The sequence below is a fragment of the Parasteatoda tepidariorum genome, chromosome 1 (assembly GCF_043381705.1).
Source record: "Parasteatoda tepidariorum isolate YZ-2023 chromosome 1, CAS_Ptep_4.0, whole genome shotgun sequence".
In the NCBI taxonomy this organism is placed as follows: domain Eukaryota; kingdom Metazoa; phylum Arthropoda; class Arachnida; order Araneae; family Theridiidae; genus Parasteatoda; species Parasteatoda tepidariorum.
Window position 1 is genome coordinate 69,137,989 of NC_092204.1, and position 25,224 is coordinate 69,163,212.

The 25,224-nt window shown below is 28.0% G+C and overlaps 2 protein-coding genes across 3 annotated transcripts in view; one reads left to right on the forward strand and one right to left on the reverse strand.

Annotated features, from left to right (window-relative positions):
- Positions 1–19,230, forward strand: part of LOC107439001 (Fanconi anemia group E protein) — a 21,922-nt gene extending 2,692 nt beyond the window's left edge. The window contains exons 2-8 of one of the 2 annotated variants that reach the window (XM_016051441.4): positions 410–514; positions 6,745–6,888; positions 7,607–7,730; positions 11,917–11,992; positions 15,504–15,573; positions 15,993–16,118; positions 19,046–19,230. In XM_016051441.4, the coding sequence (XP_015906927.1) occupies positions 410–514; positions 6,745–6,888; positions 7,607–7,730; positions 11,917–11,992; positions 15,504–15,573; positions 15,993–16,118; positions 19,046–19,150 (750 nt within the window). In that variant the 3' untranslated portion in view covers positions 19,151–19,230. The remainder of the gene's footprint in view (positions 1–409; positions 515–6,744; positions 6,889–7,606; positions 7,731–11,916; positions 11,993–15,503; positions 15,574–15,992; positions 16,119–19,045) is intronic. The other variant, XM_016051443.4, reaches the window with a different exon arrangement.
- The window catches only part of LOC107439000 (peptidyl-prolyl cis-trans isomerase FKBP4), a 14,180-nt gene continuing 8,134 nt past the window's right edge, over positions 19,179–25,224 (reverse strand). Inside the window, exons 5-8 of the mRNA XM_016051440.3 lie at positions 23,480–23,563; positions 23,139–23,375; positions 20,517–20,699; positions 19,179–19,373 (exon numbers count right to left, since the gene is read on the reverse strand). Of these exons, the coding sequence (XP_015906926.1) occupies positions 19,287–19,373; positions 20,517–20,699; positions 23,139–23,375; positions 23,480–23,563 (591 nt within the window). The 3' untranslated portion in view covers positions 19,179–19,286. The remainder of the gene's footprint in view (positions 19,374–20,516; positions 20,700–23,138; positions 23,376–23,479; positions 23,564–25,224) is intronic.

Consider the following 25,224-nt stretch of genomic DNA (forward strand, 5'->3'; position numbering starts at 1 on the left):
TCTGATAGCTATTAATTTTTTTAAATAATTATTCAAATTTCATCTATTTTTTATATTTTATCATATTATTAAAAATGTAGTAGTCTTCACCTTTCTAGGAGATCCATCCAAAGAAAAAATAAATTAATGAAAATTAAAAAATAAGGTTTATTGAAACATTTTTAGATAACTTTGTAAACGGGACAAATTTCAAAGGACATCACAAGGTCTAGCAATGGTAGTCACGAATTTCTATCAATCATTAAATAATTACTGCAAAAATATTATTTAAAGACATGAAAATGTTTTTTTTTTTTGGGGGGGGGGTTTATATGACAGGTTTACTTAGCATATTTGTTAAAATATAACAGCTATTATTGCTTTGTATAGTATTTTAAAGCTGGTTAAATAATTTTAAACTTTATTCCAGGAAAAATTTCTTCCTCTGAAAACAAGTTTATTGTCTATTCAAGATACCAATTCTGTTGAAGAAATAGCTTCTATTGATTTACTTAGTAGTTTAACATTATCTCAGGTATATACATGTGGAAGTAATATTTGTTTATATGCCTTTTATTTTAATTTTTTTTCAAACCATCTTCTCATTTATAATACAGTCGAACTCGTTTATAACGAGCACAAAGGGACCGTAACATGTACTCGTTAAATCCGAGTGCTCGTAATAAACGGGTCCTTAAAACTGGCGTGCAGGTCAAATGATTGAGTTTACTTAAAATTTAATTAATACTTACTTACTTTAATTACATTAATTAATTGAATTAAATACTTTTCTTAATTTAATGACAACTAATCCCCTTCCCTCGCATTTTTTTATCATTTTGAAAAAAAGATAAGACAGAAAGACTAGAAAGATGAGAAAAAAGATTGCAAGATAGAAAAATATTGCTCGCTAAAACCGGGTCTTGCTCGTTAAAAGCGACTTCTGTTCCATAGACTTAATAATGATCCAACCAAAAATTCTCGTTTCCCTCGGTAAATCCGAGTTCTCGTTAAATCCGTGCTCGTTATAAACGAGTTCGACTGTATTACTATTGTTTGTTGTAGACTAGTGCTCTTTATTACTTTTTGTATTTTTGTTAAATTTTTTTATTATATTTTTTATTTTCATGTATTTGTGGCTTTTATAACGACTGTCTACCCAACCGCCTGTCCAAAAAAAAAATCCAAATGTTTATTTTTTTTAGAAAAAATCCTAGTAAAACCCATTTTTAAGTGCGTTTTTTTTCCTTCAGAAATACTAGAAAAAGGTGTATGTTTCCCAACTACTTTTTTTCTGTTATTACTATAATTATTATTAGAATTTTACACATTTTTGAATATTTTTCTCTTTTTCAATATATTTTCGAAATTTTTAAGAAATTAAAACTTGAGGAATAAAAAATATTTCATCATAACAGAAATAAAACACATTATACTCATTGATATTTTACCAAAATATTTTAAACTCAATGATATCAAATAATATTCATGTTATATGAAAATTTTGTAGTTTAGATTATGTAATTAATGATATATCTGCTAAGTAAGAATAAAATGAATGCCATATTTAGTTAATTAAAGTTCTGTGATAGTTTCTGTTGGTTCTGATTCACTTCTTAAATGTCTCTAAACTCCAAAAAAAAATTTTTTGCGCCGAAACTTTTTCTCGGTTTGAACCAGACAAGTCTGCATGTAGAAAACATGCCTAACCAGCTGATTAAAGTTAAAGTGATTAAAGTGTTACTTTTCTAAATGCAAGTGTGATTGATAAGTAAATGTTAAAAGCCATCTCTTTTATTTGTCTATACTGATAATTTTCAAAAATAAATCATCAAAATGAAAAAAAGAAGAGCTACTGGGATGAAAAGAGTATTTGGTGTTTTCTGAAAAGACTGCCTTTAAATATGTCCGTATGATAAAAATATAAATTAAATAATTCTATTAAAATTGAGAAAATTTTTTGTCTAGTTATTATTCAATTAAAAATTATATGAAGCTGTTTAATGATTTTATTTGCTTGTTATCTATTTAAAGTAAATTTTTTGTTTTACATATATTAATGCTATATGCTATTCCATATATTAATGCAATATGTTATAGATTTAGTAATAAAATTATTTCATTATCATTGAAATATACTATGTATTTGCCCCTTCTCCCTTCCTCCCAAAAATGACACCCAGTTAAACCCAAAAAACCCAAGTAAACACAGAAAAAAAACATGTTTTTTTAATTTTTTTTTTATACAGATTTGGCTTCTTATGTAATCATGTAACATTAGTCGAGATTTTCCTTAATTGTCAAAAGATACCTAAGATGATTCAGGGCCTGCTCTAAGCATTCGCCACCTCACCAAATGCAATAAAATCCTAAATTGGGCCAAACAAATTGTGTTTGGGCGAAAGTATTGGTGAACTGTTTTTTCTACCGAAAAGAAAAAAAAATATATTTTTCTTGGTCTTGAAAATTACATAAATATGAATTTTTCTGGACAAATATTGCATTTTTTATTCAATTACAGTAATTTCCTTTAGATATGTTGCATAACTAATTAGAGTTATGTTAAGTTCAGAAAATGTAAGCAAAAAGAGAGATTAAATAAACATTGAGGGGGCGTAAAATACAGATTAACATGTTCGCCGCCGTATTGCGCAGTTTCGTGTGATGAAATGTTGGTGTCAATAAAGCAGATTAAGTGGTAGCTGGATGCATATTATCATTAAAATATTTTTCCAGAAAATATGTGTTCTCATATCAATAATATATTTTTTACTAAAATAAACTTTTTGGGAATTTTAAAACTAAAACGGTTGCTAAAATAAGAAAATTTAACTTTGATTTTATCTTTATAGATGACCACTTTTCAATGATAGATGTAGTATAACCATCTGCACACAACATGTTAATGAATGTGTTAAACAACTGCCCGAATTCTGTTAAAAAACCTCTGAGTAGTATAAAAACCTATAAAACAGAAATAAATTATTATCCCTAATAAGAATAAATTATGTAATTATTCCCAACCTATTCTTATTTCATTCCTCAAAGACAATAAAACTTCTTCATTTTTTATCCTCTCCCCCATTTATTGTTCATTTACTCTTTAACTTTAAAACTACACTTACTACTTAACTCAATTTGAATTTGCATTTTTGAAATAGTTCAATTTATAGTAAATTTGTATTTTGACTTAAAGTTTTCTATAGGAAAAAACGAACATTTAAAATTTATTAAGCTTTGCCTGTGGCTAAAACTTTTGAAATTTGGCTAATTTATTATCTAGTAATATGAAGTCCTTAGTGCGGGCCCTGTGATCAATGTGAAATTCACTGGATGCTCACTAAAAAAGGGCTTCTAATTCTTTTAGAAGTAACGAAATTTCACACATATTATTGACATACTAATATTATGAAAAAAAGTGTTATTTATTTATTTTTTATTACTTTTCAGTATTTTCTTTAACAACAATGCCCTATGTCCATGTGAATGGCAACTTGTGGTGGGAGATGCATGTGTTTGACCACTCTCCAGTTTTCAATAAATAAAAATTGCAGTCCATTGTATTGTCGTGAAAAATTTTATTCTCTTATTGCCTCAACCTGCTATCGTGAACATTTACCTCATATTTTGAAACTTTATTGGTTAATTTTTTGTAAATGTTGTGGAAAAAACATACTGACATGTATGTATTAAATAAAAGCTTTTATAAGGTGGATATTTAAATAACAGAAATAATTTAAGAAACTTTTGAGAATCTCCATAAAAAAATCACAAATGGAAGATATGGCAATAAAAAATTGGAAAATGACAAAAATAAAAATTTTCTTTTGACTTCAAAACATTTTTATTGTTGAAATCCTTTATCGAAAGATAATGCTTAGGTACAATGAGAAAAAAAAAATTATCATTGAATAACTGTACCCTGAATAACTTTTGTTCTGAGGATTGGATTTTCACAAACTTAGTATAAATCTTAATGGTTATAAGAAGTGATCTGAAATGTACTAATTAATTAGTCTAATTATTAATTAAGTTATAAAATCAGACACAAAAATGCACTTTCTCTGAATAAACATCCCTACCTTTTTTGATGGATTTGGATTTTAAACCTTCGCAAAATGAGGAGGGTAGTGGGAATCTTTATAGATAATGCTTAGGTACAATGAGAAAAAAAAAATTATCACTGAATAACTGTACCTTGAATAACTTTTGTTCTAAGGATTGGATTTTCACAAACTTAGTATCAATCTTAATGGTTATAAGAAGTGATCTGAAATGTACTAATTAATTAGTCTAATTATTAATTAAGTTATAAAATCAGACACAAAAATGTACTTTCTCTGAATAAATATCCTACCTTTTTTGATGGATTTGGATTTTAAACCTTCGCAAAATGAGGAGGGTAGTGGGAATCTTTAAAATATGGTCCTATTAGTTCAGTCAGGAGAGTAGCAGAAGTTCAGGCTCCTTTAAGTTAATTTTGCTTTCTGTTTATTTTTTTATATCTTGGGAACTCAATTGAAATTTTTTTGCACTCAATTATGAAATTTCTTTTTAATTTCCAAAAAAAGAAAAAAAATTATTTAATGATTATTTATTATTTTTTTTCACTGTTTTATTAACAATTGTTTAAAAACTTAATTATGAGGCACACATATTTTTGCATAATTTTAACTATGTAATTTGAAATGTCAAAGTCTAAATTTTGTAATAAATCAGCCAAATAGTTCTTAAGAAATTTTTTTTTTAAATATTAGCTCTTTTGAAAAATTGACAAATTTTATTCGAACTTTAGATTGATGCAAAAATTTATGTACTTCAGAATTTTTTCACTTTCATAAATGAAATTATAAAAAATAAAAATTTTTTACATAATTGCAATTATTTACATGAAATTATCTTTTAATAAGCAACTTTTATAATTGTGTGTAAAACTGTTTTACGTAGCGAAAAGACTTACAGTACCCTTCAAGATAAAGCAAAATATGCAAGTGTGAAATTAACATTTAGAAACTTAACTTCCAACTGCTTTTTTGAAAAAACTATACTGTCGTGCATTTGAAAAAGCATGTACGATTGAGTCTGAGAAAAGTGGCTATACAACTTTTCTCCCTCCATTGCTAATGCTATGAATGCTAACCATATTTTAACCAGTGTAACAAATTTAAGACACAGAGACAACACTATTTTGGTAGCTTTAATCCAATATTGACTTTATTAATTGGGGATAAACCACACAATAAAATTTTTAATTATCTAAAGGACATTGGTTTTTGCAAAATCAATTTAGCTGTGACTTATAGCAGAATGTTTCTTATAAAACAAGCTGTAGGTGCGGTATGGCCAAAAAGGACTTTTGCGCCAATAATTCTTAATAAACTAACCATATTTTATTTGTCAAAAATATATGTATCCAGTAAAAAGTCCGCATATCTGTCTAAATGCTAATAACACTAATTAGTCACAGTGTGTGAGGTCAATCATTAGGATTACCCTTTAATTGGAGAAAATCTGATTATTCGAACAAAAGTTATTTAAAGTTATTTTCCCCTTCTTTTTTTTGTACATTTTTGAAAAAAACTTTTGCAAGTATAAATTTTTTATGAAAAATCCAAATTAAGTTTTTTTTTTTTTTAAAAAAAAAAGCTAAAGTTTTTTTCAGATCGAGATCCTAGTTGTTTCTCTCTTTAACTGAATATTTGTTGATATTGTGGGGATTTAATTTTAGACTATGCAAACCTTCATCTATCAAAAGGTACCTCTTGATAGAATCAAGTTAACATGTCTTATATGCTAGTGATTTGGTATTTAATATTTATAGTGGTAGTTACGCTACATTACTCATCTTCCAGAATTTTAACTGTGATAGAATTCAATGAACAGATTACACTAGTTGATTCATGCTGTTTTTCTTTCTTTTTATTTATTTCATTTTGCTCATTATATTTTTTTGCCTTCATTTTTTGTTATAGTATTTCTCTCATTTTTATTTATTCATTTTTTTTTCTTTATAGCATTTGCTCATCATATATTTTTTGCTTCCATATTGTTTATTAACCGGGAGACTTTACTTACTTCACCGTATTTTTTTCTTTCTTTCTTTGAGCAGTATATTTTTAAGCAAATCAACTGTTTAATGTAGATCATCCATCAATATTGGCAAGTTCTGATCATGTCTGGGTCACCATCGTGGGGAATTAATCTTAGACTATGTCAACCTTCATCTATCAAAGGGTACCTCAAGATAGAATCAAGTTAACATGTCTTATATACTAATGATTTGGTATTTAATATTTATAGTGGTAGTTACGCTACGATATCAATCCTATTTTATTACCATTTATCTATTGAAGCACCTGTATTAGAACAATATAATCTGTAGAAAACTATTTATTACCATTTAAAGTTTTTGCGTAAGTTTATTTCACAAACTAATAGATTTGTAAAGAAGATTTAATAAAGATTTGTAAAATAGTTCATTCACACAATTAGTTTTATCAAACTTCTATAATTGTTTGATTATTTTCTTTCTATAGCTTATATGGAAGATTTTTTTAAAGTAAATCTGTTACAATTTAAGCATATTATGTTTGTTTGTTCTTAATTTTATTTGAAGCTGAGATTCACTTATAAATAGTATTTATATTGAGCTATGGACCATTTTGATAATATTATATATTATGGGAAGGAAAACTTTTAAGCGATTTTATTTTCTTAAATAATAATTAATATATTATTTTCTAAATTTTGATTATTTTTTTTAAGGTCCCACATTTTTGTAAATTTATTGAAGATGCAGTTTTGAATGAAACATCATTAGCCATTTTCCTAAACTCAATTTCTAACTTGGAGAAGCCTTTGAGTATTACAATAACTTTAGCCATTTTCAATAAAATTATTTATCCTAAAGTAAGTAAGTCTTTTATACGTATATATAAGTGCTTTCCGTATACATATATAATTTTTAAATATTTATGTAGCAACCAACCGATTCCTTGTGATGCCACCTATACCACTCACCACCTATGTCCACACCACCGACATCAACGAATTAGCGAATGTCAACGAACAGTTCGAGTTCGGATATGAAAGCTGAAACATGACTTTTTCCCCTTACCCCGAGATTTTTCTTTAATTTTAATTCTTTTACTTTTTTTGTCAAATGTAATTCATGTTTGTTTCTATGTTTATTATTAAATTTCTTTATTAAGGGTACTTCTTTTACTTTTATCATAATTTACATTAATTTGAGTTAGCCGGTATTCCTTTTCACTACATTTATAATTTTTTTTACCAAAAATTTGGTACTTGCAACTTGAGAAGAATACTGCTGAAGCCACATCGTTGTGCCTAATCACTTGGTTATGCATTACTTGTTAATGTTACAGCCATTATACTGGGTTTATTATCACACTGAATCAATTTTCCGATCAGATTTAACCGGATACCTGTAAGCGGCATCACACTCATGCGTCGAATCTAATTATCTGCTGCGTGAGGTCGCAGCAAGTATTTTATTATTATCTTTTATGCAAATAATTTTGATGTAAATTTTTTTATATCATCAATTTAAGTTTGAATTTTATATTTTTGCTAAAATTAATTACATAAATGTTTGAAATTACAGATATTAAGTTTTAAGTGCAGCAACTATCGTAATCTTTCTTCTTCAATTATGAAATTTTTTATGGTTCATCCAAAAGCTATTTTAGAAGGATTATTAATTCCTTGTTTGAAAGAGCATTCTTTAGGTAAGTAATTCTTTTGTTTTATCCAATTTAACAATCATATTTGTTATCTTGTCCTAATTGATGACTTTTAAAATTAATCCTAAATTAGAGCAAATTTATAATTCTGAAAATTTTAAATACTTTTTAATTAAATTAACAAAAAACTATCGAAAAAAAGGCTACTGAATTGCTCTTTTAAATCGTTTATTAAATTTAACCAATTTAAACTTAATTCCTTGAAACAGATTGAGCTACAATGCTTTCAATTTCAATTCAAGTAATAAAGCAAATTATAAGCATTGAGTTTAAAACAAAGATTTGTCAATTTTTAAATTTGCACCACACTGAAGAGTTTATCAGAGATTTTTAAAATTTTATTTTTAAAAAATCACTGAGAGGTTCTTTCAATGTTTTATCAGAGTACTAGATATTGCCTCAAGAGATAGTTTAATACACACATAAATATTTTATTGTTTATATATTTAAAAGTGGTTAGAACAAACATTACACAGTTAATATTTATTGGTTTACTGTCAAAATTTTGGGATGACTTTATGCTAAAAATAGCCTTTATAACTTTTTAGTGTTTTTAATTAATAGTTTTTGTAATAAAATGAGAAATAATTTTGTGATCTATTTTTTAAAATTTCTTTTTGGTAGATAATATGTTATACAGTGTATTACAACAGTTTAGACAGAAATTAAATGTTTTTATAAATTTTTAACTAGTCCATATTTTTTCCAAGAATTTTACTGAGAGTGTTATAAATTGATGGAAAAAAATGCTACTGGAAAAAAGTAATTACTAAAAAATTTAAACAGAAGAACTAAGTTAAATAAAATCAAAAACTTTCTGCGAACAAAAAAATCTCAATTAAAAACTTTCTGCACATATTGATTAACTCTTGTAACTAGTTTCAATCTTTTTTTGCCCCTTCATTTTGGCTAAATTAGTTTGAAAATGACGGATTTTTTTAGAAAATGATTTTTTATAGAACTGTTTTTTGATTCATACAATAAGGCTGAAAACACTTTTTAAATAATTGAAAAAATACCTGAAATTTAAGCAAGGAAAAAGTGTATGTGGGAAACATTTATCCTCAGAATGTTGTCAAAGATTCTATAAAAATATCGATGCAAGATTTCATTTATTTATTTAAATTGTATGAATATGAATCTCTGTGTGTGATTTTTAATTCACGCGAATACGACTCTTGAAGTTTCATTTTAAAATAGCCTGAATACGAGTTCCATGTTTAATTTTTAAGTCCATTGAACACGAATCATAATAGTGGCTTTTAAATAGCGTAAATATGAAACTTGATATTGGATGTAAAATTTTAAAAATACGAAATACGAGGCGAGAACTTAAATCACGTGATTAGGAACCACGATGTATGATTTTAACTCTTGTGAATGTAGTTTTAAATCATGGCATAGGTAGGAAAAGGCGTAAATACGTTTTTTTCTTCTTCTCGGGAATTAGAAAAATACAAACTTTCTTTGAAGAGGTGGATTAATTTTTCCTTAATTAGCAATAATTAAAATATTTTCATGATGGGGACAAGTTTTCTGCAAGCGACGTTCGCTCTCTTGTGTACATTATACGGGTCTGCAGAAGAAAAAAAAAAGAAAATTCACATTTTACGAATTTTAACTGCTGCAAAAATCAAGGATAGATGTCAATATTTATTCAAAGAAAATAATAATAAGAAGAACATAATTTTGATATTTGACATGGAAATCCTTTTTCCATTGAAATGCCTAGAGTTTGCATATTTTCTGTATTAATATTAAATTATGCTATTGTAATGATTTTTTTTTCTGTTCCAATTGATGAGCTCTTTCCATTTCCATATAGGCTAATTTTCATTTTCCTCATAGAGCATACAAAATTATGTCCCTGCATATTTTATGGGTTTTTGTTATGTTTTTAAAACTAATGTTCACTTCATACTTTTGTATGGTACTGCCTGTTAGAACCTCGCAAAACTGAAATAGAAAGACTAGAAACATTCCAGAACAAATGCTTAAGAATAAATTTAAAAAATTTCTGGCCTATCACTATTTCAAGTAAAGATCTACTAATAAAGGCAAAATTATCATCCATTCCTGAGGATATTTTGAAAAGAAGATGGATATAGACTGAACATATTTCTTGTTTACAACGGGATTGCCCTGATAACCTCGCACTTACTTGGACACACGATGGAAAACGTTAACGGGGAGGGCCGAAACCTACTTGGCAAAGATATGTGTACCAAGCTCTGTGCAAAGCAAAACTAAATGGATGGTAGAAGGCATGAGAACAAAGGTGTTTGACTCAGAACAAAGGTGTTTGAAAAAAGAGAATTAAGGCCTTATGTGTCAGCTGACACAAAGAGGATAGGTTGTAAGTTAGAGGCATGCCACAACTAAGCAGGAGCCAGTAAAAAACTTTTATTTTCGTCGATAAGCCTTTATTGTGTAGTTGAAAATATATGTATACTGACATTGTTTTGCTAAAGAATTCATTGCAGCCCGAATATTATGTATCTGAAAGTTAGTAAATGGTTTCTACAGTACCTTGGTAGTCAACTGAGGTTCGACAACCATTCAATATAAAACTGATTTGGCTATTGTATCCAAAATAATCCCACAGCATAAGCAGAGCTCTACAATATTCCCAGCTAAATAGATTGCATTGGCTCTTTGTGAAGTCATGCCAATAACTAGTGTTGCCTGGACTATTGTTGATAATTTTCACTTTTATCCCTTCCAGAGCTGCACATAAATCCTTCCATATCTGTGTGACAAGCTCTTGTGATCCCGATTTGGTCTTGCTGGTTTATGACATGATTTAAAATGAGGAATTAATGCCCTTGTTTCTTTTGATGTATCTGGTTTACTGTTGTTCATGAATGGTTTCTTTTCAAACAATATGACTCATTTGATTCTTGATGTTATTTATTGAACAATATTGGTTTGTAGCTGATTTCTTTAATTTTTCTACTTTCTCACAGAGCTAACTTTAGAAGTTTTTCGTGTCGGAATTTCGGCTTAAAATTCAGAGTATGGACAAAAATTATACTTAAATCTTCCTTTAACTAATATTTTAAAATTAAGATTTCTGAAATAGACTTATTTTCAAATTTTAATTGCCTAAATTAAAAAATTTCTTCTTACCTGAACTGTTTTAATTTTGTGAATAAAATTTAAAAATAATCCCCAATAATTCATAATTACAACTAGAAGTAGTACGACCTGATTTGGTCAAATTTATTTAAAATCTACATTTACCTACTTTTGTGTATAAACATGTGGCAGGTAAAATTCAAATTTTATTTTTTAATTGTTTTAAGTTTTAGCTAGATGGCTTTTATTGTACCTCAAATCTTCTGTTTTCCATTTATTTCACTTACGCTAAAGTAATTGTGAAAAGATCTGAACTAGTTTGAAATTTATTGATAATTCCAAGTATATGTTAACTTTTGTGGCACACTCATCCTAACTTTCTTTACTGCATAATAATTTTTTTTGTCATTAAATTTTTTTGTCATATATTTGTATAATACAAATGGATAATTCAAAATGTGCAAAGTTAGTTTCCTAATATGTTTGAAAGTAGGCAGAAAGAAATATAGATATACAGTCAAGGTAAAAAGTTTAGGAGAACCATTTATTTTATAAGATTATTTATAAATAAAATTTTGAATTTTGTAGCACTTGTAAAATATTTTTGGGATTTATTTTTACTGCTTTATAACAGATGAAATGTATAGTATCTGGATTGTACCATTAATTTTGCTTCATACTTATTTTTTTTTTGTCACAAAACAAAGATAATTTGTTTTATAATATAATATATAAATTTTTTAAACAATGAAAAGTATTAGGTACATATATATATATATATAGTTTATACTTTTCATTGTATTGTATTTTATGTATATATTGTATGTGTATTGTATCGTATTTCATATATATATTAGGGGAACTGGAAAGTAATGCCATTTAGACGCATTAACTATTTGTTAGTTTTAAAAACCAAAAATTTTTTTTTCAATTCCTTTTCGATCCGGCATTGAAAGGTTGTTGCTAACGAGGGTGAATACCTTATTAATTACAAGTAAAATCTTGATGACCAATATCAAATGCACCGAAATGACATTACTTTCCGGTCCCCGTAATATATATGTATGGTCTTAAATATAATTTTCTTTTTCAGAAACATCACTTCAAGAAATATTGCTTAAAGTGGTTAAAAGTAACCTGTCTGATGAACATGTCACTTACTTTATTCAGTAATATTTTCATGTTTCTTTTTCGAAATATTATTTACTAATGCATTTTAAACATAAGAGATAAGGGTAATTCACTCAGTGATACCGGCAATTGTTGCAATAAGAAATTTAGATATTCGCTTAGTAATACTTATTTTCTTTTTCCTGGAAATCTAGTTTTTTTTTTCAATCAATTTTTGTATACCTTTTGTATTGAGGGTTATTACTAGATTACTCAGAGTTGGTGAAAATGGTCAAGTAGTGTTTTTTTTCTATTCACCTAGATTTTTTTTTATGATTTATATACATCGTCCATAATTTTGTAGAAAAAAATTAAACAAGTTACTACCTTAAAATTTCTTTTTGTTTTTGTTTATCTATGTTGCATTATAACAGAGAAGATCTGTATATTTGTTGATCTGTATATCTATATATCTATATCTGTATATCTATATATTGATCTGTATATCTGTTGCATTATAAGATCTGTATATCCATGTACACTTTTGAATTTGTTTAACTTTTTAATTGTCACTAATTTAAAATTAGCAATACTCTCTCAGGGTGTTAATCTTATGATATGTTAAAAATATTTACAAGAATGAGGAGATATTTAATTAAATTATGTAGAATTAAAAAAAAAATCACTAGTTTAAAAATAATTATATTTGTAGGATTATCATATCACAATTTGATACATGTAATTATTAGTTGGTAATTGAAAATTTTTAAAATTTATATAAGTGTCTGAAATAAAAGCAATAAATGAAAGTTCAACTTTAAAATTTATAAAATGCAAAAAAAATGTAAAAGTATAAACGTGAAAACTAATTATGATATAGACTCAAAAATATGATTTAAATTCAATTTTGTGTTGCTTTTTTTCTGATGCTATATTTTTCTTTTTTTTTTCTGGGGCAGTTTTTTCAGTGCTTTTTTTTCTGTTTACCTAAATGAAAGCATGGTATAGAGTCTATACTATAGACTATATTTTCTTAGGTTTAGCTTAGCTTAACTGGGGTGATTTTATTCCGGGGTACCCCGGTATTCTGTATCATCCTTCTTGGTCTAGAAACTAAAAGCAGGGCTTGTAATTTTTTCGCAGAATTCTGGTGAGACCATTCTCAAAACCATTGATTCACAGACTTTTGCGAATCAAAACTTAATAATCTGACGAAATTTTCATCACAAGCTAAAATTTAAAGTAAGAATTAAGATTTAAAGTAACAATTAAGAGTTCTGCAATCTAAAATTTTAATTTTGAAACTTCTGCCAAATCGCTTTGATGAGATGTTTTCATACACCAATTTAATTTTTTTACTGTTTGTCGGATTTCCCCCTTTTTTAATAAGTATTTGAAACTATGCCGGAAATCGCTAATATTGCGAATCATACTCATGCAGTTTTATTATCAAACATCAATTTGAAAATTTACATGATTTAAAAGCTACACATTGCTAATCCTGTTCACACGATCTGAAATTTACGTCATTTAAAATCCAGTATCGCGATTCATATTCACATGATTTTAAAATCCAACATCGCGATTCTTGTAAGAACTAAGTTTTTTCTTAAACCAGTTACTATAAAGTTGTGATATTCTACATTGGTGGGTAATTTAATAATAAACCTTAGTTCAAATAATTTTATTAAATATGAATAATATATAAAATAATATCTTGTTATCGAGTTGTTACACAAAAAATTTTAAGGGATTTTTCATGTGGTGTCACAATCACCTCTGGCTTTGTGTCTTTTTCCACAGAACAATTAGTGGCAGTTAATGTTGTGAATAATTGATAAAATCCCAACAAATTCGGGAAATAAGAGTTTTGATTGATTAAGTGAAGTGACTATATAAAACTTTTCAAAATCCAGACAGTCTCTCTGTTTAGATTCTAACACTCTCTCTACATAATATTTGGGAAAATCTTTTTATTCTTCAATATTAGAAAGTATCTCCCACCTTGAAATCTAAACCACTCCTCTCCCCCCTAAAATTTCCCATTCCTCTCAAACTAAAACATTATTTGTAAATGTGCTTCTCTTATTTGTGACTTTATGTAATTGTATAGTTGTACTTTGATATAACTAACTTGGCTGGAAAAATGTCCACCACCACAATAGTTTTTAAAAATTATTCTCTTAAGTATTAAAAAAATGTCTATTTAAATTATAAAAAAATATCCCTCAGTTTAATATACAGTTTTGAAGCAATAAAATGGTATAAAGTATTTTGAAGAAAAAAAAATCCCCCTAACAATAGCTATGGCACCTTGCCCCCCTTGGTATGCTCTGTGGGCACCCTTGATCAAATATCACTGTGCATATTTGTAATGAAATGAAAATCTTTGTATTTGAGAATCTAGTTATCAAAGTTTCACTTTTGTTGTGTTGAAAAAAAAAAAGGAAAGATATTGTAAGACAAGAAAGCATATTTGAGACGAGATAGACAGAAAACAAGATAATAGATTTATATTAAATTTTAGATTAACCAAAAAGTATTTAAATTTTGTTTGTTTGATAAATTTTTTAGATGCCCAATATTGTAGAACCCTGATTGCTTGTTGCTCAATAGTCCGAACCTTCGGTTATCAGATTCCTCTTTTGACTTGTATTAAAACCATTCTGACCTGACTTATTATTACAGCTGATATTACCGAATTATTTATTAATTTTTGTTTTATTTTGTGTCATCCATTCAATCCAGTTAAATACAATTACTGCTTTGACGATGATTTGTAATTTGTTTCGTAGAAAACGACGATTAAGATGTTTAAGCTGATGTTACTGTATTTAGCTGCCTGCTAAAAAATTATCAATCAGTAACCAGTAGTAACCATTCGGTATACATTTCATTTAAAAGTATAGATAACTCATTGCCATTAACTACCACATTAATACTGACAACAGTCAAGTTTAGCCTCTGGTTTGGACATCTCTATTAAATAGAAAATAAAATATTATCAATGATTTTTTTCTCTTCGTGATATTGTATCATTATTTAAAATTGAAAAATAAAACACAAGTTAGGATTTTTAATTAATTTTTATATTAGTCGGCAATTATTTTGACTAGTTTAATAGTTATTAAAAGGATCCTCTGATGATCCAACATTTAATTTTTTCAGCAGACTCATGGTCTCGCAGGTGTTGGATGAGCGAGGTTTTTCTGTTCTCATAACTTCCTAAAGGCGTGACCTATCTTTAATGAATTCTTTTTTAATTCACTGTTAAAAATTTTATAAATTTCCAGAATTTCATTGAAATTCCAGAGAGTGGAAGTCATTTTCAAGAGAATCTGGATAAATTATAATGACATGACTCGTATTATGAACAATAAAATTATAAATTTATTTATAAGTCAATTAAAAATTTCAACATGTTTTATGTAATGATTAAACTATAGTCCATACAGGAGTAATGTTTAATCTAAATTCACATCTATGTTTTTTGTTTTTGTAATTATTATCTTTTCTCAAAATACTAATTAGTTTAAGATTTGTAATAATATTATCTTTTTAATAATTTAGGAAAATTGTCAATGAAGATTTAGTCCCTGAAAATACATTTTTGGTTCTACAAACTCTTATAGAAAAGAAGGTAATTATGTTAAAGTTTATTAAACTTTCATTATTTATAATTATTCTCATTTATCGGGGTATGCACAGTTCCCAATATGAAGGATCTAAGCATAACCCTTTTATGACATCACCATAAGTAAAAAAATTTTGTTATTATATCTTAATAATACTGCATATTTTATCTGCCAATCAGCACTAAAATTGTAGAATGACAAATACTTACTAAATGTGATAAAGTAAAACTTATTTCAAAACTTAATTCAGTTATTTCAGTTTAATTTAATTTTTGTGTAAACAAAAATTTATCTTTGCTTATAGCAAAAAAGTTTCGTGTAAGATTTTAATCATTTTGTTAAAATAGAACGCCTAATAATATAGCTTTAGAGGCTGTATTTTGGAAATTAAATGATTGATTTACAAATATATTAATAATTTCAGATACCATACAATTGCAGTTTGCACAATATCTTAGCTCATAGGATGGAAAGTTGGGCTCCCACATATTCCTCCAATATGAAATTTACCAAAGTTTTAACCAGCATTTTGTCTATATATGGATCTGAGGTAGAATTATTGTTTTGAATCTTTAATGCGTGTGATTAATTTTTGTTATTCAGTTGATGACAAATTAGCTGACAGCAGTCAATTATTTTGTTTTAAGTTTATATGTTATATTTGGGTGTCATCTGACCTTAAAGATTAAATTAATTTTAATTAATATGTTCACTTGATTTTGTTTTTAAAGATAACTATTTCATGCTTGTTGCAGTTTGCAAAGATTAAAAAGCAAAATTTACGATTTATTTTTTAGAAAAATCATACTTTTATTTGAAAAACTCGCAGATCATGCAAGAATTTTAATTGTTCTTTGCACATTCCATAAATTGAAAGAAAATATTGAAAATAATGAAAAATTGGAGAAAAAAAATTATTTATACAGTGAAACCTCACATTACGAACACGCCTACAAAACCCCATTCTCATCATGGACATAGATTTTTAATTTCCCATGAATATTCTATGTATAAACTATGATATACCTTCTCCGCAAAGCAGACACTCTCATGACCAAAGGTGGACTGTAATTTATGCCCCAAAAAGTTTTTTTTTTAATCTCTTAAATTTAGTTTTGTAAATTTGAAAAAAAAAAAAACTATTTGTGTTTTACATTCCAAGAAAATTTTTCTACTTTTTATAAAGCATGTAAATTTTTTTGCCGTATTCCGAACTATAAATATCGTTAAGCTATTTCACGAATCATTTATTCTCCTGCCACCTTTGTGAATAAACCTTTAATGTAATAAAAAATCTTTATAAGTAAAGAAAATATAAGAGAAAATGCTAAATTAAAAGTATATAACAAATAAAAAATAGTTTTTGAAAAGGGTAAATTGATACAGAGTTATTCATATCTATCAGATTGCTTACAATTCATCGATATTTCACAATCACTGCTAGTCAAACCTGATTACCGGTGTATAAGACAATCAATTAATTTTTGTACATTTTGGGAGTTATCAACGTTACAATTCATCGATATTTCACAATCATTGCTAGTCAAACCTGATTACCGGTGTATAAGACCATCAATTAATTTTTGTACATTTTGGGAGTTATCAACGTTGACTTATACATCGGGATATAAGGTAATCATGATTTCATTAACTTAAAATATATATCAATGTAATTCCAAGTTACTAATTTTGTATTTAATTTAACTAGCATGTTAAAATAGTTTTCAGCATTAGATTTCTGAATTTGCATGTCATACACCTAAGATGAAACCTTTCTTTAGCTAACTTATTTCTTTGTCCCAAATATTTACACTTTTTGAAGGTTTCCCTGTACTAGAGTAAAATATGTCGTGTTTTAAACTAGTTAATTCTATTTGGTTATTAAGAAAATGATAGAATACACAGATTTTCAGAACTAGTTATTTTTATGAATAGCTTTAAGGCTACTCTAAATCTGAATACGATTGTTTCGAACATAAACGAGTGTTCCCAGGTTCTGGATGTTGATTCTAAAAACTATGTCCAGGTATCCATATTGTAGTCGAGTCTGGATACCTGGTTTTAACTTATTAAAAAATGATATATTGAAAAAAATTATTTTTTGAAAAAGTTTCTTCCACTTGGGTTAAAAGTAACATATTTATTCTGGAACGGTTTTTTTCACTAAAAAAAAAAAAAAAAAACTTGTCATTTCAGAATTTAATTTGTAGTTTATGCAATATAGTGCCAGTCATTTCTTAAGTTTTTTCTTTTATCAATTTTAAAATTTAAACAGATTTTAAAATTTGAGAAACAAAAATTTAAAAAAAAATGTAATTAAAAAATTCTTTAATAAAAGAAAATTTAGCATTGCCCTAGTTCAAGATTTTTTATTCTAAAATGATAAAAAGACTAAGAACTTTTTGTAATTTAAGTCAGTGTTGGAAAATCATGTCTTGCGAGCCTCATGCAATTCTTTAGAGACAAAAGTTCGATTAAGTTGCAAATTGGTTTTGACTAGCAACATCATACTAATAGTATCAGGTTGTTAGGACCGCTCTCTTTGGCAGTAGTTTTCCTTTTGAGCTGCTAATTTGGAGTTCCAAATGAGCAACTAGTATGTTTCTCATTCCTCTTAAAACCTTTGTTTTGTATTTAGAAATTATATATGAATAACGTCTCAAATAAAGTAGTTTTCATTTTATGGAATAAAGTAGAGAAAAGCTTCATTTAATTACAAAATCAATAATTCCCCCCCCCCCAGAAAATATAAAAGTTACTTTAATTTTTTATTTTCTAATATAAGCCGATATTTAAAACTTAAAAATCTATCTTTTACTTTGTGCTGTTACTGAGTATTACTTAAAATTTCACTTAACCTTGTATATATATTGTCTTTAGGTATAAGAAAATGTTACCAGAACAGTCAGTAAAGCTTTTAACATTCCTAAGCTTGTAGTATACATTTAACTAATACTAGTTGTATTATTATACACATAAAAATTTGTGAAAACTGTTTTGCTTCCGGTTACTAATTATTTCCAAAAATTTCTTGTTTTTGCTATGTTAAAAAAGTATTTTCTTATGTTATCAGTTAAAAAAAATGGGATAAGCGATATAATTAAAGGAATTGATTTTCTGACGAGCGAATTTGTCGAGCACTAGTTTCTCTAATTAAATTTGACTTGCAATAAATTAGTATATCAACGATATTAGAATTTACTTTTGAAATTCATGATTTTGTTAATTCATGATTGCTTATCATTCTAATGCTTTTAAGTTGGTCAAGTAAAAACTGAATTCTTCACTTGTTAAATTTAAGTACTCTTTCTAAGCTTCTTAATGCACAAAATAAGTTTGACAGAAGGGTTTATCATTTGCTTATGTGCAATTAAACTTTACTATTAATGAAACCTCTATATAATAACATTGTGTACAATATTTATTATAATACCTAAATTTATATGAACTTAATGAAATAACTTGTCTTTTTTTCAGTTATCTGAACAACAACTGAAAATGTACAGTGATATTGTGAAAGCGAATCAAACTATAATGAAAAGAGCTGCTCAAAACATTTTGAAAAAGTTCAAGTTAGACTGAAGTTTTTCTATTAAATCATATAAACAAATTGCTTATGTGTAAGAGTTTATTTTATAATAAAAAAACTGTTACAAAACAAATATACATGACTATTATTACAATGAATGATAAATGGATCAGTTATCCTATACAACATCTAAACTTGTACTGTTTCTTCACTCTCTATCTTTTCAGCCAAACCGTTTTCAGGGTTTGATGTTTTTGAAGGCTCTTCTTCTAGATCCTATAAAATTAAAAACAATTCATTAAAAATGTCCTTTGAACTAAATACAAATAAGATATTAACCTCCATTTTGTTATAGCATTAAAAGAGCAATAACAAAACAGATGTATGATAATTGTAAGTCAACATTGATGGCCGTGCCTTCTCAGAACAAAAAGAGCTATTGTTACGTTGTCTGAATTTTTATTTCAGACTTAAAGCCAAACAGACAACTCCAATTACACATTTGTCACAGTGAATTCTGATTTTATGCAAAATAATCTTTCAATTTCATATAAACAGACTTCCTTTTAATTCATTAATTAAACATGTGATAAAAATTACCAATTTTTTAATTACAAGTTTCCAGCAGGTAACTGCTTTTCAATTCAAAAGGAAAAATACTCTTTACGCATGTCAGGATTCTAATTCCTCTCCCACGCATTTGACAGACCCCTGACCAGAGGGTCACAGGAAGTGTCTTCCCCTACAGTGGGGGTGGACTAAGTGAAGGATATTTTTAAGAGAGATTGAATGGGGAGACCAGAGAGACCGGATGCAGTTAGGGAGTAGGGAGCAATAGAGCTCCAGAGTTATATAGCTTAGGTACTAGTTGATATATAATTGTAAATTTTAGATAATCTAGAATTCTAAATTAAAATATATATGAAAAAATTCCTTGTCATCATTAAGAGTGATTTAATAATTGAGTGAATCGAGGTAAAAACATCTCACAAAGTAGAGAGAGGTGTCACAATGCAAAAGACAATTACTTATCAGCCATTTAGCACGCATAACTAATTATCACAATTATCACTAAGATGTATATAATGTCCTTAGAGACACTGAAAAATTGGATTTTAGAGCACTGTCAGATCCTGCCAGTTTGAAACTGTTAAAAAAAAAATTACTTATTGAACTTCTAACCAAAAAAACATACCGTCTTGTTGCATTAATTGTCTCTATTAAAGTTACTCGAACTGATTCCACAACATTTAAGGACATACAATTTTTAGTGTACTGTGAATGGTGGTAAGTAATGCAAAATTACTTATCAGCTTTTAAATTTTATTCAATTACAAAAAAAAAAAAATTCTTCAAATTAATATAATACAGAGATATTGAATGATTATGGAAGTTAAAATTTATAAATATAAAAATTACCTTTTCTTGTGCCATCTTTTTGAACATAGTTTGATACATTTGCTTTTCCTTCTGCAGCTGTTTTCTAATACGTTCTTTACAAATCAAAATACTTTTTTGGGCTGCCTTATTTGATGGATCACTTTCTAACGCTTTTTCAAAACTATCTTTGGCTAATTCAAAATCATTTAAAGCCAGATGAGCCTAAAAGGAAAAAAAAATTAAATTACAATTTCTTGTAACTGTTGTTACAGTGTTTTCACTACAGCGCGAGAATCTCGCATATTTTTTTCCTTTCTCGCACTAAAAAATGATTAACGCGAGAAGTTCGCGCACTCTATTAATCAATTTCAAAATGCACGAATTTTGGAAAAAATTTCGTCTTTTGCAATTTTGAATAAAATCCGTTTCACTTTTCTTCCCTGATCTTTCATTATTTTGAACATCGGTCCTTGTTATCTAGCTTCCCTATTTATAAGTATTGTTCAGAACCGGTGTGAACAGCAGAACACCCCCCCGAACCACGGAATCCCTTTCAGAACTCATTTCTCTGCAACCACGTGTTCACCGTAGGTAAGGTTTCTTCATGTAAGACGTTTGCATTTTTTGTGCATGAATGTAAGATGGACAAGTACCTTGTTAAGGCGACATCTTCTACTCCGTAACGGACAATTGGAAATGAAACAAATGTCGGTAGAAGCGGTCAAAACGAAACAAATACGGATATTTTTCAGCCAAATAAGTATAATAGCCGATGAAAAAGTAGATATAGAACATTTTCCATATGATGATGCAGCAAAAATACTCAATTAGAAGCTGTGAAAAATGTATTATAATTAAAGAAATAATTTTTTTTCCAAGTCTATTCGTGTTTTTTTAATTTTTAGAAATCTCACTTAACTTTTTGAAATCTCACCCTGTTTTTGAGAAAGGGTGAGAAATTCTCTCCCATTTTTTTTCTGTAATGAAAACACTGCAATAATCANATCACTGGTGGGGGCAAAAAAAAAAAAAAAAAAAAAAACCCTTTTTTTTTTTGTTAAACAAAATAATTGTACTTGGCAAGAAACTGCAGCTTAATTCACAAAATGTTACTTCCACAAATATACTAATGTGATCCCTATAGCAGAATTTTTTTGAGCTATCTGCGACTAAACTCTCTAGCACTAATGTCTTTCTGCAAGATAATTTTAATAATATCAAACATATATGTTACTAGTTTAAAAATAAATATGCTGTGTTTACAAAAAACTATGTGGTTTTTTCCATTGAACATTAAATAATCTTTTATTCTAATATTGTGGGTGATATTCTCGCATTTTGTTCGGTGGGGGTAGCACAAATTATTTGTGCGTTTCTCCAAATTATAAAATTTTGTAAATAATCATCACAATGAAAAATAATAACAAAAAGTAATGAAATCCGTAGTAGTAATTGCCGAGAAAAAATCAACGACGAAATCTCAAACATGCGTTTCGTTTCGAGATTAGATTGTTGTTCCAAATATTGTATAAAAAAATATCGGTATTAAAAACTATGGAGAAATCAATAGCAATAACTGCCAAAAATTTGATAGAATTACGGTCATAAAAAGTAAATACTCAAATGCATGATTCGAATTTTTCCTTATTGTTTGAAATACAACGGGATATTAAAGAATTCATGAAAATCAATATCAACTGCTGAAAATACAATTGAATCATTACACTGATTTACGACACTAATGGTGAAAATTGAGCGCGTCAAAAAGTGATCTAAATGCATGATTCAAATATTACGTGTAAATTTCTGTAGAAAAGGAAAGTAAGTTTTTTAACTTTTCAAAAGAAAAACCTTTCAACAAGAACTCTAACGCTCTGTGACAATGTCGCCGTGTTGCTGCGATTCTGCCACGAGAAATGTGATTTACGGGAAAAGTAAGGTAACTTTATTTACTACCCCATTTTGCATGGTCAGTTTTTAGCACACTAAGTAAAATATAGTTCCTCCATTTTAGTTTCTTTAAAATTTTATGGCCTTATTATGGTCAGATGATAATTTATAACAAATTATAAAGCTCATTTGGTTAAAAGTTACTAGCATTCTTTTCATAATAATTCAATAAAATAAGGTGAGAAGATTTATAATTAACAAAAGAATGAGACATAAATCATTTATTAATATTTTAGTTTTAAGTCATTTGTTAACCTGATTTGCTAAGGCATTTAGGGAATTTTATAGTTATCGGACACAACATTAAACTTGTTGATAGTATGTACATTAAACTCCTAATCACATAAAGGAAGTACAGTAGGAACCGATTATCCGGAACAATCGGGACCATCGCTATTCCGGATAACTGATTTTTACGGTTTTCTGAATCGCTGCAAAAAGCAGTTTTTTTTATTGTTAAACTCAACTGAAAATTTTTTTTTTGGAAATCTTAAAAAGAAGAAAAAACGATGAAGCAATACACTAATGATTATTTCAAAAATGATGGTAAGGTAAACATCTTTCAAAAAAGAAAGAAAAATCCTAAAATCTCATGAGGAAAAAAAATATTCTTTAAAAAAAAGGCGGGAAATTTATCGTATTTCATTCCGGTTTTGGTTTTCTGATTTCCGGATAACGGGTTCTGTACTGTATTTATATGATGAATCTTACCTGGCCTATTCTAAAATGACCCTTTTCATTCTTTGAATCCAATTCTAAAGCTTTTTCACAGTTTTCTTTGACTTTAGAATGGTTTTCCAGTTTTAAGTAACAAGCAGCAAGATTAAGATAACCAGCAACAAGTAACGAATTTTTCTTTTGTAACTGTTCACCTTCTAATTCTGATTCATGCTGAAGGTATGAAATTATTTTATCATACTGTTTTGTTGCCATCTCATATTTACCAGCCTAAAAGGGGAAAAAAATATTAGCCTATCAACTTTCTTCAACATAATTTAACTCAAAAATAATTTTATATAAAAATTTAATAAAGCTAAAGAATAGTAGCAAACCTTAAAATAATTTGTTCCTTTATTTTTCACTATTTCAGACTGTTCTAACTTTTCCTCAGATGTCATATTCCAACTTTCTTTTTCCTAAAAGAAATTTTAAAAGTATTATAACAGTAAACAGATGGAAAACAAACAGGTCAATTTAAATTAAGAACACAATTGCAATATTATTAGGGCCCATGCTAAAAACTTCAAATTTTTAGCCAGCAAATTAGCCAAATATCAAAAGTATTAGACAACAAACTTCAACATATTTACAATAAATTTTATTTTAGAAATTGTAAACACCTTTTGAAAAAAAATTATAAACCTAATACTAGATCCGAAATTTGCAAATTGTAATAGTATTGTATTTAAAATGTGGCATTTCAAAAACGATGTGAAAAAATTATAAACTAATAATTGAAGACAGAGAGGATCGGAAAACGACCTGAATTTATGACAGAATCACAACGAATCCATAACATTGATAAGCAATCATTCGAATTTAAAATTTGAGACAATGTATGAAGTATATATTGTACAAATTGCTGAAAGAGAGATAAGTAACTTACTGGTTGATTTATTAACATGGACAATATTACTGCTGTGACATTAAGTCACAACCTAATTTCTAAATATCCTGTTTTGTTAATCAAAATACTAATTCTTTCGACTTAATTTATAATTTTTATAATACATTGTTTTATTTCATCATCTTTCTTTAGCCCCTTTTAGCGTTAGCGCAATTTGGACATTCTCCCCCTAAAATTCCTTACCAGCTCCTTGCAGAACCCCTTTTTTTTCTAGAACATTCCACCCTTTTCGTTTCTGAGAATTCGCACTGGTTGTCGGCATCTTTCATCTCCGCGTGTATGTTGTGTTTCTCAACCGTAACTTTTAACGTATAATCAATTTTTCGTCTCAACTCGTAATTTTTAGATAATTTAACTTTAACTTGCACAACATGTACTACAACTTCAACCATTAAGTTTTTGTCTCTTATAAAAAGAGCGCGCGAAAGATGACGATTGCATTCGAAATTCGAGAGTATCATACTCCACGTCGCGCTGTTGCGTGTTTTATTTTTTGATATCCTGTCCTCGTTAGGAGGTGAGGATGGCGTCTCCTTCGCCATTTTTTTGTGTAGTTTCTCATTTATGAGATGAACCTTTTCTTCGGCCATATAAAAATTCCACTGACTGCCTTTTTGCTAATATAGTAGCTTCAATATGCCTTCCAATAAAATTTCCGAATTTTTGATAGCAGATCATAAAAATCTTATTCATAAAAACATAAACGTTATCTTCAATTTTGAGAAAACTGTTTGCGATGGATGCTTTCTTATCAAGAATCCCAAATCCGGGAGTGTGCTTCAACTGTCGGTATTGCTGCTAACACCTTGGCTTCCGGTTCTCACTTATTGATTAATGGATAAAATTGATCTCTAAGATGGAGGAGAATGATCGTCAACATGCAATCTGAATTTGATCTCGTCTAAGTCAGTTTCATCCAAAATTTCCGTGTTCCTGAATTTATTACCCTTCACCCACTTCTCCACCAGAGACTGTGTGTTGGACACTATTTTTGCCGTTAAATATGGATCCTCAAAATAAAGAGTTTTTAGTTTGAAATAACTGTTTTATTAGTGACTTATTCATCTGGATTTCCTAGAAGGTAACCACAGATTGTTGGAGATTTTCTTTGTAAACTCATCTCTGATCCAGGACTGGATATCTTCTATGGAGAGGAAGGTATGTTTTTGT